Below are 17,979 nucleotides of genomic sequence, written 5' to 3' on the forward strand. Positions count from 1 at the left end.
GGAAACCACCTTCTTTTGTGGTGGGCCCGTCCAGGTTACTCTACATTGCGTGTTGCTTCAATTGCTTTGGTCTATGTGGAGTTGAAACCACGATGTCAGCCACGGTGCATTGGTCATGCCCTCGAAGGGATCAAAATAGTTTCCTTTTCCCGTCTAGGAGGGGGGGGGGGGGGGGGGGGGGCGTCTATGGAAAGCACAAAAGGATTCTGTTTTGCTGGGATACCAGCTTCGTATCCGATCAGATTTAGTACATGCACAGGGAAAGCACATCATTGCAATTGTGTTTCTGGTTAATTCTGCAGTATTAGATCCTCTGATTCACTTCACTTCAACTGTAAACGTGATAGCGATGGAGATATTAATGTGCTCAGTGCTCTTGGTGTCTGTAACTCTTTATACTTGTGAATCATCTCATGAGTACTTCTACTCCGCACATGACTACAGTAAATCATATCATATCAATTCAATATACGCCGTAAGAGCATTTTCCCTACCGCGTATTGCACGTGTGCAATCGCTGGAGAGAGCATGATGCAACAGAACAGACTGCAGCGGGGGGGAATAAGCAAAATGTTGTACTTCATGCAAAAAAAAAAAAGAACCTCAATTGCAACAGGTGAGTGTAACGTACTGAATTACCTTATTTGATTGTCTATGCAGCTACTGAGACATTTGACAAGGTTGCGTCAATTGGAGTAGTAGCAAATTTGACGGTTTATCTTGTGAAGCGCTTCAACATTGGTCAGATTGAGGCGGCCAATATTACCAACATCTTCTTTGGTACACTTAACTTTGCGCCATTGCTAGGCGCCTTCATCTCCGACACTTGCTTGGGAAGGTTCAAAACACTAGCATATGGATGCTTCGCAAGCCTCCTGGTATGTCCATATGATACCAACCTTCTCTCGTATTATCATTTCACCTGCTTGACCACGGTAAACGAAAGATCATTGTCAATATATAGAGCTTCACCCAACAAATAAAAAACATTATCAATAGCTTAATGGATGAAATCAATGTATATGACTTGTTTACTTTTTCATAAGTAAAACGGACAAATGCACAATAAGCCACAGATTATGCTTGCCGCTTTATATTCATGCAAAGCAGAAAAATAAAGTGATATAGTAGCATATCCCATTTATTTTTACTGACTTAAGCTGTTCCCAAGAATTAGGGTAAAAGATAACCAGATTCCTAGCAAGATCAGTGAAATACTATAACACACTATGGATGGTATCATGCTACAGCCAGCTGTGCTAGGTGGAACTTTCTTTACATGAGACACAATTCATATCATTCAAATTGAGATGCATATTCCAGCTAGATCAACAGTTGCCGATGTAAACAGCTTTACACTGAATTAAGAAAACATGAACACAAAAAATGTAGTACATTTCCTATAAAATGGTTGCGAATACCACACAACTCACGGAGATCTGCAACAATTCAGAGCGGCAGAGCCTGTAGTCATTGAGATGAACTTATTTTAATTTCCTTATTTGCTTGCTAAAAAACAGGGGATGCTGGGAATGACTTTGTCTGCATCAGTTCCAGCTCTCAAACCACTGGTCTGCAACAAAACAACACAATTACGTGGAGACTGCAACAGCCCATCACCACTTCAGCTAAGTGTGCTATACCTTTCCCTAGGCTTACTAGTTATTGGTGGGGGAGCAATCCGGCCCTGCAGTTTGCCCTTTGGAGTAGACCAGTTTGATAAGACCAATGAAGAAAGTCGAAAAGGACTAAACAGCTATTATAATTGGTACTATGGCACAAGTACTGCTGCCCTAGTTTTATCGATGACTGTCATCATCTACATCCAGAACAATGTCAGCTGGCCAATAGGATTTGGCATACCCACATTCCTCATGCTTCTAGCAATTATTATATTATTTCTGGGTACCAACCTATACGTCCATGTACCACCAGAGGGAAGCATCTTTGCTGGAATTGCACAGGTTTTAGTAGCTTCATTTAAAAAGAGGAAACTCAAGCTTCCTTGCCCTCATGATATAAATCAACAAGAATTGACGCTCTACAACCCTCCCTCAAGAGGCAACCGCATGTTCAGATTGCCACTCACTTCCCAATTCAGGTAAACTTCTGTTACCCCTAAAAATGGACAGAATTGGAACAAATGTAGCTAGAGAATTAAGCAACTTTAAAAGTGTTGGAAAAAGTAAAACAATGATTAGTCATAGTGAAAGCATTAAAACATTTAACAAACTGAGAAATGCATGTCATATGTATATGGGGGCACACACTGCCATACACATAGTCATAGAGTGCTTCAGGATTTGTGCAGGAACATTACAATAAATCATGATGGGTTTGATTTGAATTTTCAAGTTTGCATCGACCTTGAGGGACAAAATTGTGCTGGTACACATATCTACATGTACATGTAAAAAACAAAACTTCTTGATATTGTTTTATTGTATTGCCAAAACATTTTGAGTTTCCAAAGCAAAGCAACTTCCAATACTTAATCAGGTTTTCAAAGTTTAGTGAATTTTATTATGTCTTACCAAGTTGTAGGGCTTGAGAATCTTATACAGCCAATGAGCTAGATATTGAACTCATGTAGATCATGTATATCCTAACTTGCATGAGTATTTTGTATGATTAACAACAGCAACGCACATAAATATTTACTGATTGATGTTACCACATGCTAGAAAACAAAATGATTTAATTTGTATTTGTTGGTAAATGTAAATCTCTTTTCCTCTAGCAAATGCATAGAATGCACCACATCCTCAAATGAAGTTAAGAAACATGAGAAACATGCAAGTCATGTCAAACATAATGTTGACCCTTTCAAACAATTATATGTACAGTCATAGTCTGATGCATGTTACTCATCTCAGGTTTCTGAATAGAGCTGCAATTATAAGGAATGGTGATATAAATGCTGACGGTTCTGCGAGAAACTCTTGGGAGCTTTGCAACATCCAGCAAATAGAGGAGGTCAAATGCTTGATAAGAATTGTGCCAATTTATGTTTCTGGAGTCTTATGCTTTGTCGCATTGGCTCAGCAATTCACCTATATAATCTTGCAAACATTTACAATGGACTGTCACTTTGGGATGCACTTTGAAATTCCAGCAGGCTCTGTTGTATCCATATCCCTCATTGCCCTAACTATATTTATTCCCATTTATGACCGGATTTTAGTACCTATAGCTAGACGATTCACTGGAGTGGAAAGTGGTATTACACTTCTACAGAGACAGGGGATAGGGTTGGTCATTTCTTCCATTTCAATGGTGGTAGCAGGACTTGTTGAACACAAGAGGAGGAACTCAGCTTTGTCGAATGGAGGAATATCACCTATGTCAGTGATGTGGCTTGCACCCCAACTTGTTTTAATGGGTATCGCTGAGGCCTTCAATGCAGTTGGACAAATAGAATTCTACAATAAGCAGTTTCCTGAGAATATGCAAACCCTAGCAGGATCTTTGTTCTTCTGTACAATAGCTGGAGCGAACTACCTGAGTACTGCTATGGTAAACATCATGAGAAGGGTCACTACCAGAGATGGTCAATCAAGCTGGTTAACAGACGATATTAATCTTGGCAAACTTGACTATTTCTTTTATTTTATTGCCCTCATGGGAGTCCTGAATCTTATTTACTTTCTTATATGCTCACATTACTACCAATACAAGGTCATGTCACTCCACACGGAAGAATCGATAAAAATACCTACTAAGGAAGAAGCCACAGAGATAGCCATTGACACAGATGCACCTAGCAAATGAATAGTGCAACTGCAGATCTAATTGGTCCGGCGCAGTGAATATACCTCGGGCATGGTCACACATTGAAATTTCAATTTTGAATTTGAGGAGCCCCTTGTGTTTGTAACATCAAATAGACTTCCATGTCATCTTATGAATGTGACATAAACAAGAGTACCATAGTTTAGTAAGTGGGTGACATGTTATCTAGCAAACATGAATAAGAGCTTAAATGGTCTGTCCCGTTTAATTAGAAATAATGGAATCTGAGTGTACTAGTACTAGTTTATGAAACCTAATCAAGTGCATAATGATTATGTGACAAGCACATACCATACACCATCTTTCTCTAGTACCACCTTTCGTGAGCATAATGTTTGAAATTCTCGTAGATACTTTAGGAACAGGATTTGCAGTAAGTAGCTGGCTATGAAGCAATAGGAGAAAGTGAGTTCCAGTTATATGTGAAACAAATTGCCGAGATATGTATCTTTCAACTATTCATGTAGGTATTCTCACACAGTGTGGGTGATCCATCATATACTTAATGCGCGTTAAAAAATAACTTCCTTCTTTACTTAAAAAAAAGTCATACATGGTGGAGATCTTACTTTGTTGCTTAAGATATATTATGAGAAAATCACAGAAATGTTTTATATAGAATAAAGGGTTCACGGTAGGGAAAAAATCTCACTTCGTTCCAGAAAGGTAATGAACATGCTGATTGTTAAACTCACCGTGGAAAGTCGTGGAACAATAACTGGAGCACCACGGACTTTGTCAAGAGCAAAACTTATCCGCAACGGTCGTCCTAGCATTACCTGTAGGATAAACAAACCTGTTTACTTCCCTGTTCGTTTTTCATTACAACAGTTAACATAGCAATCTGTTAGATATCTCTCTTCATAAAACTCTACCTTTCCATCCATAGCATCCTTGGCGCACTTAGCTTCATAATCATTTGAGAAGTGAACAAACCCAAAACCTCTTGACCTTCCAGAGTTTTTGTCATACATTATTCTCACTGCATCATCAAATAGTTTTTATATAATTATGTTTGCTAATACTAGCTTAATGATTAGGTAAGGAAGGCATTACCTAATCATTAATAACAGCTTAATGATTAGGTAAGGAATGCATTAACCTATAAGCACTGCAGTTTGTGGGAACACAAACAATTGCAAAACACACGTGGCCACACATATAGCAGGCAAACACCAATATAACTCCACCATATAATTCCATCTTATATGTATTAATGCATATTGACTAAAACCTTGTGATAGCTGATAAATAATCATGCCATATATGAACCTGCTTCAAACCGAAATATAGCCATCAACTCTGGTGAATATGCATGAATACGCATGAAATATAGCCATCAATGCATAGGCATTAGATAATTTAGACTTCAAGAGCGGCCAAATGTTTATTGATCGAAGAGAAGTATCAGTACTTGAGTAATGTCATAAAATAAATATAGCTCTCTTCTATGTTTAATTATCTAGTGTAACATTTGTGAACTATATCTGGTGGGATCACAGAAATATGCGTGAAATGCTAATGACTTTAAGGCAGAAAAGTGCACACATTATGGATGAAAAATGAAGGATGAAAGATTATTTGATTTTTTGATGGCTATTTAATGGTGTAAACGATGAAATTAAGCACTACAAATTTGAAAATCTACTTTAGAAATATAAGATAATGAACTTCTATATATAATTATTTTGCAAAAAAAAACACCGCTTAGTAGTTCAGAAAGCGTATGCGTAAAAACTGAGGAATAATCTGCACTGTAGCACCTAAAAAGAACGCAGCCTAGATCTGTGAATAAAAGTCCAAGATAAGTTTCAAAGTAGCTGATAAATAGGGACTGCCAGACTGCCAAATAAAATGCAAGTTGCAAAGAAACAGTTACACACAAACTGGATAAAATAATGCATGCATTCCAGCCATATCTTGTGAAATATTTCAAGTAAAATCCTGCAAATATTTTAGCAACTGACTAAGTGACTATGCATCAATTGTATGCACACAGAACACATGAAGAGGTGCACACCCGCAACCCAGTATACTAGTATACTACTAAAAAAACTGCAACATCTGGTATTTACTATGACTAGTATGCTGTTGTGCTAGCATTTCTGCAAGTCAACGTGCACAGTCCAGAATCAGGGCATCAGGCCAACTAGAAGACTGCCATAAATCCCAACTTGAAAAACAAAAATGGACATAAATAAAAAGAAGAGCTAAAAAATTAGTATGCATTAAAAAAGCTGTCCTAGCTGGTCAGTACTGTTAGAATCCATATTTACATGTTAAAGGCTCCTGGGGTGAGGTGTTATATCGGTGTTCATGGCCCATGGACCAAGGCAATCTTCTATTGCATCAACTGTGCAAGCGTGCATTCGAAATATCATGCTTAATGCTTCACTTTGTCACAGGAGACCTGACAGTTTCAAAGTGAAAAGTCGTCTTATGCCTGAGATGGATTCCAATAGCTTGAGACAGTGAATACTAAATACTAATTGTTTGATGTATCTTTTCTCTTCCCTAGGGAATTGTTGCTCTACTATCTTCTGCTGTATGGCATGATCCCAATGGAACTGAGCCCTAAGGTTTTCTTTTTATTTCTCTTTGTGTAACAGGATCTGACAGATTCAGCAGCTGTATATTTGCCAGATGATGCATAAGCATTAGAAAGTAACACAACATGCCCATAATCAAACGATTCCAATGCGAGCACCTTCTCTGCAGCAACTTTAGTAAGTTCCATGTCACCATGCAAATGGCCCCCTCCCATCAAAGCCTTCCAAGCATCTGATCCTATTTTATTTTGAGTCAAGCTAGCCACTTCTGCTGCTTCATCCAAGCGGCCAGCTCTTGCCAGCATATCAACTATGCACCCGACATGCTCTGGACATGGATTTATGCCTTTCTCATCAATCATTCTTCTAAAGATGAGCATTCCATCATCCACCAGTCCAGAGTGGCTACATGCTAGCAATGTGTTCAAATAAGTCACACTATCTCGATCCTCATTAGATTTATCCATCTCATTGAAAAGTGCTACTGCTTTCTCTCCTTGGCCATTTATACCATAAGATAATATCATAGTATTCCATGAGACAATATTCCGAGAAATCATCTCATCAAACATTTTGCGTGCTAAAGTCGCATATCCACACTTTCCATAAACTGCGATGAGGGTATTAAGAACAGGTTTGTACAGACACAAACCTGATTTGTAACAGTATACATGAAGTTGAATACATAATTCAAAATAAGCAATCTCATAGCAAGCAAGCAATAAGGTGACCAATGTCACAGAATCAATCATAAAGCAATCTTCATGCCTCATCTTCGCAAAGAGATGCATCCCTTCTAGAGCATATCCATTTTCTACATACGCTGACACCATTGCAGTCCATGAAACCAAGCTCTTCTCCATTGTACCATCAAACAACATTCTTGCAGAACTTAAATCCTCACATTTAGCATACATTGTGATTAAAGAGTTAACTGCAGGAAGCTCACCACTGAACCCACGGATTACAATCTGGTTATGAACCAACTTTCCAATTCTTCCATCACCCAGATTTGCACAAGCTTGTGCCACCGTAACCATTGCTACCCTATCAGGCACTATACCACTCGACCTCATCTGAACAAACAAACGTATAACTTCAATAGCCTGGGCTTCCCCAAGAAGGAAACCCATCATCATCGTCCAAGAAACAACATCACTAACAGTGATCTTTTGAAAAATATCCCTTCCAATTGCAAGACTACCAAAACTCAAGTACATACCCAGGATTGAGTTTGTCGCTGAGACATTTGAATCAAGACCAATCTTGATTGAATAAGCATGTGCACTCTCACATGATCCAAGGTCACCACAACCAGCATAAGCCTGAGCAATGCTAATCATAGTCACAACATTATGAACTGGTCCAAATGAAAACAGCAACCTCTTAAAAACCAACAATGCTTCCTCAAACAGATCGTTCTGCACTAACCCAGAAATAAGTGCATTCCAAGTAACTATACCAGGATCCCTCATTTCACCAAACAATGCCCAGGACTTCATGGGGCATCCACATTTCGCATAGGAATCAAGCAATGCGGTCCGAACAAAAGGATTGGATTCCAAACGGCTCTTCATAGCCCACCCGTGGATGCACTCGGAAAGCACCATGTCACCCATCCCGGCAGCTGCTAGCAAAGCACTAACCAATGTGAACGAGTTCGGGCTAACCCCCGCCCTCATCATGCCAACAAACAGCTTGACAGCATCTCCAAACAACCCACTCTTCGCATGCCGGTAGATTGCCGCCGAACATGCGACCACGTCCCTAACGGGCGTTTCGTCAAGCGTTTGACGAGGTTGCGGGCGACCGGAACGCCCACTGCATTTGAGCTGTTTCATCGAACACCTACCGTGCACACCATCTGAACCCTCCCAATCCCCAGACCAACACTCATCAGGTTATTCTCTAGAACCTAAACGAAACATTTCGAAGTGACAAATGCTCGCGATCCATGGATTACCTTCGGTGACGGCGCCGAAGGAGGAGAAGGCGTCCGTGAGCGACCGCTCGTCCGCGGCCCACGAGAGCCCTGCGCGCGCGCCATAGCAAAATAAACAAGGTGAGAGCCATGAAACAGCAGGAGTTGGATTGCGGAAGGAAATAGATGCGGGAGAGCAGGAGGCTGCACCGGCGACGAAGAGCTTCGAGTTGGAGGGCGGAGTCGGTGGAGGAGGATGGGGCGACTCGTCTTCGTCGAGTGGCGGAGCGGCGGCAGCGGAGAGAGAGCGACCCGGGCGTTGGCGGCTGAGAGGAGCGAGGCGCAGGCCGGAGAGGAGCGCCCGAGCCGCCATGCCGGCGGCGGCGACGTCGACGGCGGCGGCTGGTTAACGGCGAGCACGCGAAGCACCGCGAGCTCAAAGCCCCCACCCAACTGAAAACGTCGTTGGGAAGCAACACAAACAACCCAAAGCCCCAAATATACTCCCTCCGTTTCAGTTTTACAGCTTAATTTTTTAGTTATAATATTTGATCATTTATTTTATTTAAAATATTATAAAAATATTATTTATTTTATTTATAACTTACTTATTATAAAAAACTTTAAGCACGTTTTATTATTTTTTTATATTTATACTAAATTTTTAAATAAGACGATTGATCAAAATTTGAAAAAAAAAATCAAACATTATAAAAGTTATAACGGAGGTAGTATGAGGTTGTTATCCTGATTCCGAATATCCAGCCCAAAAGGAATAGCTGGTTGCCCAAATGAACTTTTCCTACGGTGTAATGGGCTAATATTGATAAATCTGTTGCTTTCAGATAAATGTGTTGACGCATCTAATCCCACTCTTTGCCCTCGTATTCATTCTTCACTAGACCCACACAATTTTACGAGGCTAAAAAAATGTATAACCTTCGTACCTCCTAGGTCCCCAACTTCATTAGACTTACACTCTAATGACAATTAGTTATAACGGAGGTAGTATGAGGTTGTTAGTACAGCAAACGATCACGGCCTTAGGAAGATGGAGTAACGCAATCCCGCCAATTAATTCATCGTGTGCGGCAAAATACTGGTCGAGAAGAAGACAACAACGATCAACGAAGGAAGAAGCTAGCTGCGCCAGGTGCCATGCAACTTTCAGATTACAGTGACCTTGTGAATACACACGTACGGTGCCTGACCACCGGCAGTACACAGTACCATCCTATTACAGATGCTTCGATCTGTAAGGAGCATTAGCTGCTATGTTACTCTTCCTAATTAAGCTTTGCTTTCATCCATGTCAAGAAAACGGCGTTCTGGCACCTAATGCACTAATTACCCCTATGCTCAATGGCAGCAGGCCCAGGCCAGTGAGAGGCTGGGGGGAACGCCAGGTGCAAAACCAACTTAAACCACACGCAAAAATCTTGACTTGGCAGGCAGATGATCGAATCATTCATCATTTTCGTCAAAGGAAAACTCAGCTAACACTGCACTTTAACCACTAAGACATTCAGAAGCAACTGAGTTCTGAAAGTGGCTATAACAACTGATTAATTAATTAGCTCGAACAACAGGTTCAGCGGTACATAAATATATATATCAGTGTCTCCAGATAGAGAGAATCGATTATATATGTTCGAATAAACATTATGCGACCAAAGAGCAGGGAAAAGATGAGAAAAGGAAAGAAAGAAAGTGCGACAAACTCAAAACAAATTAAAGGCCTTTAACGACGACACAGTGAATCATTTCTAGAAGCAACAGCGCATGCATCTGCCTTGGCTTAGCTAGGAGCTAACATGTTTCTGAAGCATTTTTTTAGTTCCACACAATCATTGAGTGGCTGGCCACTCCTTCCTAATCTCAAAGTAGTAACTCATCTCCAAGTAGCACTTTCCATCGTCATCAACAAACTGATTAACAAATAAATTGAATTCATGATTAGTAACTAATGTACTTTCCTTACTACAGCAAAAAAAAAAAAAGATGAAACCTGACAATTTTGCATACCTTTAGTTTAGCAGAATAGGAACCTCTTGCAAACATGCCAGCAGGGGTGGTCTCCTCTTCACCCTCATACGTGTATGGCTCTAGCTGGGGACTGAATGTCCCCAGCATCACCTTCTGGTTCTCCACTGCAATACAGAACACACACACATATGATGCATAATATGGCATTGTGGAGTTAATTGTTCCATAGATCAATACGATCTGAAGTGCCTAATTAATTTTACCTTAACATCTTGTTTTACTGAAGGACATAGGAAAGTTTCTCGAGCTAAATGACCTAATGATATATTAATATCAACATCTAAAATGAACTATTGTAATTAAGGTATGAAGAGATTGCAGCACATGCAAAATTCTAATGAAGATCATATATCGGAAATTTTATCGAACGATCAAATCTATGGCTGTTGCTGCTTGCAATGAAATAGACGTAGAATGGAAGCACCATTTTGTCCGATCTACATCATAGAAAATGGAAATCAGGTTTTAGTGGCGTTGTGTCACCTCTTACTCCAGTCTTCCAGACAGTGTTGGTATACTTGAGGCCTGACACGATGTTGTTGGAGACGATGAAGTTGAAGCGGAAGCTGTAAGTGCTGCCGTCCTTGAGCGCGAAGGCGTAGCCCTTCTCGTCGGGGACGAACGGGATCGGCAGGACAAGGTCAGGCCTCTCTGGCGACAGGATGGTCAGGTTCAGCACCTTCACCTCCGGCTCAGCAGTTTCTGCACGCATTCGCCATTACGTTCAAGATCAAGCAAGCAGCATCGCCATGCATGGTCAAGATCCTGAGAACTTGGAAGAAACAGGTGCAGCAAGATGTGTGTACCTCCAAGCTGTTCAGTATCAACCTGCCCAAGGAGCTGCTCCTTCCACCTCCTCAGGCTCTCATCATCCTGCATTGGCAGAACAGATCGCACAAAAATGATGTTCAGATCGATTCATTCCAATATTAGCGTCAGAAATTCCTCCTGATCGTAAATTAACTAACAATGGAGGCATACCTTGTCGAGCTCGAGTTGTTCCTTGAGGGGGACCTGGGGGCCGAGCACGACGGCGCGCTTGTTGCCCTCCTCGTCCTCCTCCTCCTCCTCGACGTCGTTCGTCACGTCGGGGTTCCGGCCCGACGCGGTCTGCTCGTGCTCCTTCTCCTTGTCCTTATTGTCCATGGGGGGCGCGCGCGCGCGGGGCCGGCCGGAGGCGGGCGGCGGCGGTGGTGGCTTCTTCGCTCCCACGTGGCCGGGGGACGGGGACGGCGAACGGAGGTTGCTACGGAAGGATCGCGCGCTGCGGTGGTGGGATCCGTATGTATGGGCGTGGCCGGTGTGGGGGGAGGGAGGAAGCGAGCTGGGGGCGCGCGGTGGTGGTGGTAAGTACGTGGTGGTGGTGTGACGGGATCGGTGAGGAAAGGGTCGTGGCGTGCAAGAGAACCGCGCGCTCGCGCGCACCCCCCGGGCGTGGCGGGGACGGTGCGACGGGAGGGCGCCAAGTGTGCGCGCGGGCGCGGCCGGCGCCCCCGCCGCGCGCTGCGGCCGTCCGCTCGCTCGCTCCCGCGTCGACCTGCTGCTGTGATCTCTCTCTCTCTCTCTCTCTTAGAACGTACGGGCGTAGAACGCCCTTTTCAGGAAGATAATTTCACAGGACTTCAGTCCTTTATTGGAAGGAAGGACTTCGTTTTTCATGCGACATGTGTCCCATACCAATCTTAAAGCAAAATTCACTAATTTCTTTCATCTGCATCTTCTCACTTAGGTCTCATTTAGTTTACAAAATTTTTTTGCAAAAACATCACATCAAACTTTTAAATGTATATTTGAAGTATTAAATATAGACTAATTACAAAACAAATTCCAGATTAAGCCTAAAAACCACAAGCCGAATCTTTTGAGTCTAATTAATCTATCATTAGCATATATTGGTTACTGTCGCACTTATAGCTAATCACGTCCTAATTTGGCTTAAAAGATTCGTCTAACGATTTCCTCCATAACTACGTAATTAGTTTTAATGTCTATGTATATTTAATACTTTATTTAGATCTTCAAAGATTCGATATGATATTTTTAGAAAAAGTTTTTGAAAACTAAATATGGTCTAAGGCCATTTGGAAAACATTTACTGACAGGATGACACATGTCATTTGGAAAACAAAGTCCTTCCTTCTAGCGAAGGACCAAAGTCCTATGAAATTTTCTTCCCCCTTTTCACCGAGAAGGCTACCGCCCGAACGCAACTTTATTGTGTAAATTTTATATGTGTAATTTTAGGTCTATAATCTTTATAAATATATTTTTTTAGATGATATTTTAATGTAGATAATTTATATGTTCAATTTATTTATATGTTTAAATTTTTACACATAAATTATTAAAAAGTTGTATATATAATTGTTTAGATATGCATAAGTGTTTATGCGGTGCGGTTTAGCGGACGCATGGAAGTTCGCATGTTAAAACGATCCCTTTTTCACACATGTTTTGCGATGCATGTAACAAACTTTCATGCTTACTCCCTACGTCAAAATTGCAGGGCATGCACAATTTCTTTTCAAAAGAAGATTAACACTTGCAAACTTTACCTAATATATATAAAGCTGCACATGACATCCTTATTTTTTTATATACATTTAACCGTTCATCTCAATAGAAAATTTGTGTAATGAATATATAAAAATTTAAGTCAAGCTTAAGATATCTTTAATGATAAATCAAGTTATAACGACAGACATACTTCATCCGTTTCACAACGTAAAACTTTCTAGTCTTGTCTAAATTCATATGGATGCTAATGAATCTAGACATATATATAAATTATATACATTCATCGATTGATGAATTTAGACAAGGTTAAAAATTTTTACGATATGAAACGGAGGTAGTATTAGATGAGATGAATGGTGAATGTAACATCAAAACCAATGACGTCATCTATTAAAAAGAATGGATAATTAATTTTCTATGTTTAGTACTATGAAAATAGTATGCGATACTGTTGAAAATACTTTTATTTTATATTAGACTAATTTTTAGTTATTGATTATATATAATCTTTAAAAGACTCTAGGAATGGTTTTGAATATTGAATCTACATATCACTATATTCTGAAATGTGAAACCATCAAACAGTGATATAAACTATTAGTATTCTGCAATATGAATCTTGGTCAATATTTGAAATGTAGTGATATTTTTTTTTAAAAAAATAAACATCGTTGCAATGCGTGGACGTTCAACTAGTTGTATAGGAAAAAAACTAATAATTAAAGTTTTGCTTCAGAGACCATGTAAAAAAATTATAGTTATCATATTTTGGGAAGGAGGGTATTACGTAACGTTTTTTAATGATTTGATCAAGGTATTTTGGTGATCACTGCATGGATTCAAATCGATTGATTTTGCACTAGGAGGAAAAGTCAACAGCACTCAACAGACTGGAGGGTAGAATTTTTCGAATTTTTAATTTTATTTATTAAATATTTTACAAATTTAATTTTGCATTTCAAAAATTCACAGAACTAACCTCCCGCCGCTCTCTAGAAGAGCGGAATGCTGACGTGGCAAACGACCACCCGGCCGAGAGGGGTGACCGACAATGGCACGTCGGGTCTTTTTACATTTAGGCCCTTTCCGCCCTCTGTAAGGGCGACAAGGGGATAAATGCAAAATTGCCATGCCGTCTCGGGAAGGGCGGAAAGGGGCTAAATGCTAAATTGCCCGGCGTGCCGTTGACGGCCGTCCCTCCAAGCCGGGTGGCTGTTTGCCACGTCGGCATTACGCCCTTCTAGAGGTGGCAGGAGGTTAGTTATGTGAATTTTTGAAATACAAAATTAAATTTATAAAATATTTAATAAATAAAATTAAAAATTCAAAAAATTCCTGGAGAGTACCAGATGGCTAATTGCTTCAGGCCTTTTCGGAGTTGAGGCCCATATTACAAATAGGCCTACCACGTTGTCACGGGCCGAGCACGTCGAGTCAGCTACGATATTGGGCTGGCCCAAGTAGCAAGATACTACTAGAGCGTTGTAACCATCGCGTGCCCAGTAGCTGGAGCGGCGATGGGCGCGACGCCGGTGCGGTGGCCGCGGGTGCTGACTCCGGCGCACCTCGCCGGCGCCATCCGCCGGCAGAAGGACCCGCACGAGGCCGTTCGGATCTACGGCAGCGCGCCACGCCGCTACCCGCCCTCCTCCTACCGCCACAACGACGCCGTCCACTCCTCGCTCCTCGCCGCGGCCTCCGGCTCTGCGCTCCTCCCCTCCCTCCTCCGCCGCATCCTCCCGTCCTCCCCCTCCGCCGACTCCCTTCTCGCCGCATCCATCCCCCACCTCCCTCCCGCTTCCGCCGTATCCATCTTCCGCTCCTCCCTCCCGTCCTCCCCCGCCCCGTCTTGGTCGCAGTCCTTCTCCGCCCTCCTCCGCCACCTCCTCTCCGACGGTTCGCTTCTCGAAGCTTCCCGTATCTTTTCGGACTTCGCCGGGCGCCCGGAAGTCTCTGTAGCATCCGAGGACCTCACTTCCCTGATCACGGGGCTGTGCCGGGTGCGGCGACCCGACCTCGCTCTGCAGGTGCTTGATGAAATGTCCAACCAGTGCCTCACACCAGAGAAGGACGCCTACCGTGCGGTCTTGCCTGCGCTCTGCGATGCTGGCATGCTCGATGAAGCAACTCACGTTCTCTACTCCATGCTGTGGCGCGTGTCGCAGAGGGGATGCGACGCAGATGTGGTGGTGTACCGGGCGTTGCTGGTGGCACTCTGTGCAGCTGGACGAGGTGAGCAGGCAGAGCTAGTGCTGGATAAAGTACTCAGGAAGGGGTTGAGATCTTCAGGTAGTCGGCGATCTCTCCGTGTTCCTATGCTTGCTGGCCTTAGCCTCGAGGATGCACAGGAAGTCATCAATAAGACATTGGTTATTCGAGGCGGACGTACTGTTGCAAGCTTTGAAGTTATGTTTATTGACCTCTATGACGAGGGAAGATTGAATGAGGCAGAGAATTTGTTTGAGGAGATGGGCAAGAAGGGGTTCAAGCCAACATTATGCATGTATGAGGCAAAGATCGCTTCTTTATGCAGGGAAGGCAGGTTAGATGAGGCTGTGAAGGTGCTGGAGGAGGAGTTGCCCAAGAACGATCTTGTTCCGACGGTCGCAACATATCACTCGCTAATGAGGGGTCTTTGCAACATGATGCAATCAACGAGGGCACTCAGATACCTTGGAAGGATGGATAAACAGCTTGGCTGTGTTGCTCGGAAGGAGACTTTCTCAATCTTGGTCAATGGTTTGTGTTCAGAAAGCAAGTTTGTGGATGCAGCACAGGTTATGGAGAGGATGGTCAAGGGTCATCATCGGCCAGACAGAAGTGAATTCAACAATGTTATTGAGGGTTTATGTTCTGTTGGCAGAACATATGATGCACTGTTATGGCTAGAGGAGATGATCGAGCATGGCGAAACACCTGATGTCCATGTTTGGTCTTCTTTGGTTTCAACAGCTTTAGGAGGAGCACTTACAACTGCCGCTAAGCAAGAAGAGAGATTCAGCCAAATACATTCTTTAACCACGCCAAAACCACTGGTTTGAGTATACGGAGTTTTCCTTTTCTGTATGTAACTATGGCCGCGTTCGACTGAAGACCTTAACCTACCATGGCACGAAAAACATAGTATTAGATTAGTACATAATTAATTAGTTATTAATTATTAAAAAATATAAAATAGATTAATTTGGTTTTTTAAACAACTTTCCTATAGAATTTTTTTCAAAAAGTACACCGTTTAGCAGTTCGGTAAGCGTTCGTACAGAAAACGAGGAAGATAAGTTAACTTATGGGAAGCCGAACGCAGCCATGTCGTCTCGTTATTTCTGCGGTTCCAAAAGGATATTTTGTCTTGTTATTTCTGCATTTCCAGAAGGAATTTTTGTAAGTAATTAGTTGCCACACGTAGTAACGTTATTGAATGATTCTATATACTTTGATATTAATGTCTGCCATGTGGGAAAAAATTTACAGGGCTGTTATCACTCCATATGAGCGTTCAGCCCATCGTTTGATTTAATTAGATGTTAAACAGAGGAGTAAGATAGAAATCATTTTCGTCAACCTACTCCTTTCAGAGTAGGAGTTGCCTAGCTCACTTGTGCCAAACTTATCATGAACAACCATGATCATCAGTTGCCTAGCTCACTTGATTCTTTTACCTATGCAAATCGCACGTTTATTTCTTTTTTTTTTTGGTAAGCTTTGTTTCTGATCTGATTGAGTAAAAAACTGTCAATTTCTCATACAACCTAAGTCATACACAAGGGCATGAGTCAGTGAGCAGGTGAAAAAATGGTCTTGGTACGACTCTCTAAGCTGGTACCTTTAATGCAAAAAAATACAGTATTTTTATAAATTCAATCTGATTAGTTCAAAATTTCTTCGAAACCGAATGAGCTATATATACTTTTCGATTGTTAACATACTAGATTTACAAAGTTGTGATTATGCGTGACGTCCAAAGAGCCATGCTTTTCGATTAGCGTGAAATGCGTCGATCTCTAAAAACAAGCGGACCGGGTGAGCCGTTTTAATCACGTCCTGAAATTGAAAATCGGTCTCTCTAAAATAGGACGAACCGATCGAGTCGAAAAAACCACACCCGTTTTTAACACAAGAAATATTCAGCCGCTACAAAGGAGATTAACCACAACCGAATAGGCAAATACAGAAAAAAAAAACTGAAAAAAAACACCGATCATTGCTCGATGATATTCAATTATCCATCAATCATTTACACTTTAGTAACAACAGTCATCATCAATAGATTCCCTGGATGCTACGTTTGCAATGCGTGAAACGCAATGGTGGTGGCGCGGCGGTGGCCGGAGTACTACACGGCGAAGCTAGCTGCCGCCGGAAACTACCGAGCCATCTCACGGCGCAGGGGCCGCCGGCGACTCACCACTTGGACAGGTACACGACCGGACGCTCATCATCGAAGAACGCCCACCGGTTCATCGACTCGGGGTTGCTGGGAGGAACAGGCCTCCCTTCTTCGCGCCAGACGGCCTCGAAGGCGTCGCGCGTGACCGTGAACGCGCCCAGGTTGACGTACTCGATCCCGTCGTCGCCGTCGTGCGGGACGACGCCGTCCGCGCTCACCGGCGGCGGGGCCGCGGCGTCGTGCAGCGGCGGCTGCGTCTGCTCCACCTGGTCTCTCATGACGACGTCCTCGCCCGGCACGGCGCTCTCCTCCTCCACGGGCATGGCGTTTTCGCGGTCCATATCCTGAGCGTCCGAGCCGCCGCTGCCGTGGTCCTGAGATTCCACCATGAAGCTGTCCGGTTGCTCGAGCAGGATCAGTTGTTGTTCGACCTCGTCGACGTCCTGAGGCGGCTGCAGCTCCCGTATCCTGTCGCTCACGGCCGCCAGGGAGTCGTCGATGGATCGGAGAAGCTCCCTGGCCAAGTCGGCTTGGTTCTGGGTCACGGACCTGGGGTACTCCTTCCGATCCTTCTCCGGCAGCTTGCGGTACCGAAAGTAGATCTTCTGCACCAACTCCCGCGACGGCCAGTACTGCTGCTCGCCATTGTCGCCCGGGTAGACCATGGCGACGTGGACATCGTGCCGCGTTGCGAGGACTTTTGCCTTCGCATTCAGCGCTTCTAAGCTCGCGCTGCGCTTCTCATCGGGGCTCCCGCCATGCGCCAT

General features: G+C 42.9%; 5 protein-coding genes across 6 annotated transcripts; 2 read left to right on the top strand and 3 right to left on the bottom strand.

The window, feature by feature from the left end:
• Positions 1–335: 335 nt before the first annotated feature.
• LOC102721216 (glycine-rich RNA-binding protein 4, mitochondrial-like) lies at positions 336–8,710 on the bottom strand. 2 transcript variants are annotated; one of them, XM_040525901.1, is made up of 5 exons: positions 8,473–8,710; positions 8,305–8,373; positions 4,668–4,774; positions 4,488–4,571; positions 336–925 (listed from the first exon to the last, which is right to left on the bottom strand). In XM_040525901.1, exons 1-5 carry the CDS (start codon positions 8,633–8,635, stop codon positions 914–916), a joined length of 435 nt encoding a protein of 144 aa, XP_040381835.1. In that variant the 5' UTR covers positions 8,636–8,710; the 3' UTR covers positions 336–913. The 2 variants fall into 2 exon arrangements, with proteins under 2 accessions (XP_040381835.1, XP_040381838.1); XM_040525904.1 differs by having other exon boundaries at positions 337–922.
• Positions 2,407–4,267, top strand: LOC102721496 (protein NRT1/ PTR FAMILY 2.13-like). The gene has a single exon (XM_015835253.2). The coding sequence runs from the start codon at positions 2,770–2,772 to the stop codon at positions 3,769–3,771; it is 1,002 nt and encodes a 333-aa protein (XP_015690739.2). The 5' UTR covers positions 2,407–2,769; the 3' UTR covers positions 3,772–4,267.
• A 1,148-nt stretch (positions 8,711–9,858) lies between the features above and the next one.
• LOC102721784 (rho GDP-dissociation inhibitor 1-like) lies at positions 9,859–11,637 on the bottom strand. Its single transcript, XM_006645150.3, has 5 exons — positions 11,290–11,637; positions 11,115–11,181; positions 10,792–11,010; positions 10,288–10,412; positions 9,859–10,190 (listed from the first exon to the last, which is right to left on the bottom strand). The coding sequence occupies exons 1-5, from the start codon at positions 11,452–11,454 to the stop codon at positions 10,110–10,112; spliced, it is 657 nt and encodes a 218-aa protein (XP_006645213.1). The 5' UTR covers positions 11,455–11,637; the 3' UTR covers positions 9,859–10,109.
• Positions 11,638–14,342: 2,705 nt separating this feature from the next.
• Positions 14,343–15,954, top strand: LOC102705691 (pentatricopeptide repeat-containing protein At1g05600-like). The gene has a single exon (XM_006646538.3). It carries the CDS (start codon positions 14,343–14,345, stop codon positions 15,864–15,866), a length of 1,524 nt encoding a protein of 507 aa, XP_006646601.2. The 3' UTR covers positions 15,867–15,954.
• Positions 15,955–17,052: 1,098 nt separating this feature from the next.
• LOC121053237 lies at positions 17,053–17,979 on the bottom strand. Its single transcript, XM_040519808.1, has one exon. The coding sequence runs from the start codon at positions 17,977–17,979 to the stop codon at positions 17,227–17,229; it is 753 nt and encodes a 250-aa protein (XP_040375742.1). The 3' UTR covers positions 17,053–17,226.

The sequence above is a fragment of the Oryza brachyantha genome, chromosome 1, assembly GCF_000231095.2.
Source record: "Oryza brachyantha chromosome 1, ObraRS2, whole genome shotgun sequence".
Classification (NCBI taxonomy): Eukaryota; Viridiplantae; Streptophyta; class Magnoliopsida; order Poales; family Poaceae; genus Oryza; species Oryza brachyantha.

Bases quoted from the DNA above. Each gene is read 5' to 3' on its own strand.
- LOC102705691 (XM_006646538.3), top strand. From the start codon at position 14,343: ATGGGCGCGACGCCGGTGCGGTGGCCGCGGGTGCTGACTCCGGCGCAC.
- LOC121053237 (XM_040519808.1), bottom strand. From the start codon at position 17,979: ATGGCGCATGGCGGGAGCCCCGATGAGAAGCGCAGCGCGAGCTTAGAA.
- LOC102721216 (XM_040525901.1), bottom strand. From the start codon at position 8,635: ATGGCGGCTCGGGCGCTCCTCTCCGGCCTGCGCCTCGCTCCTCTCAGC. The intron at 8,374-8,472 runs GTGCAGCCTCCT...GCGCGCGCGCAG, and splicing joins CTCGAAGCTCTTCGTCGCCG to GGCTCTCGTGGGCCGCGGAC. The intron at 4,775-8,304 runs GTAATCCATGGA...TTGATGATGCAG, and splicing joins CTTCGGCGCCGTCACCGAAG to TGAGAATAATGTATGACAAA.
- LOC102721496 (XM_015835253.2), top strand. From the start codon at position 2,770: ATGAAGTTAAGAAACATGAGAAACATGCAAGTCATGTCAAACATAATG.
- LOC102721784 (XM_006645150.3), bottom strand. From the start codon at position 11,454: ATGGACAATAAGGACAAGGAGAAGGAGCACGAGCAGACCGCGTCGGGC. The intron at 11,011-11,114 runs GTACACACATCT...GAATGCGTGCAG, and splicing joins TGATACTGAACAGCTTGGAG to AAACTGCTGAGCCGGAGGTG. The intron at 10,191-10,287 runs GTATGCAAAATT...TTTGTTAATCAG, and splicing joins CCTATTCTGCTAAACTAAAG to TTTGTTGATGACGATGGAAA.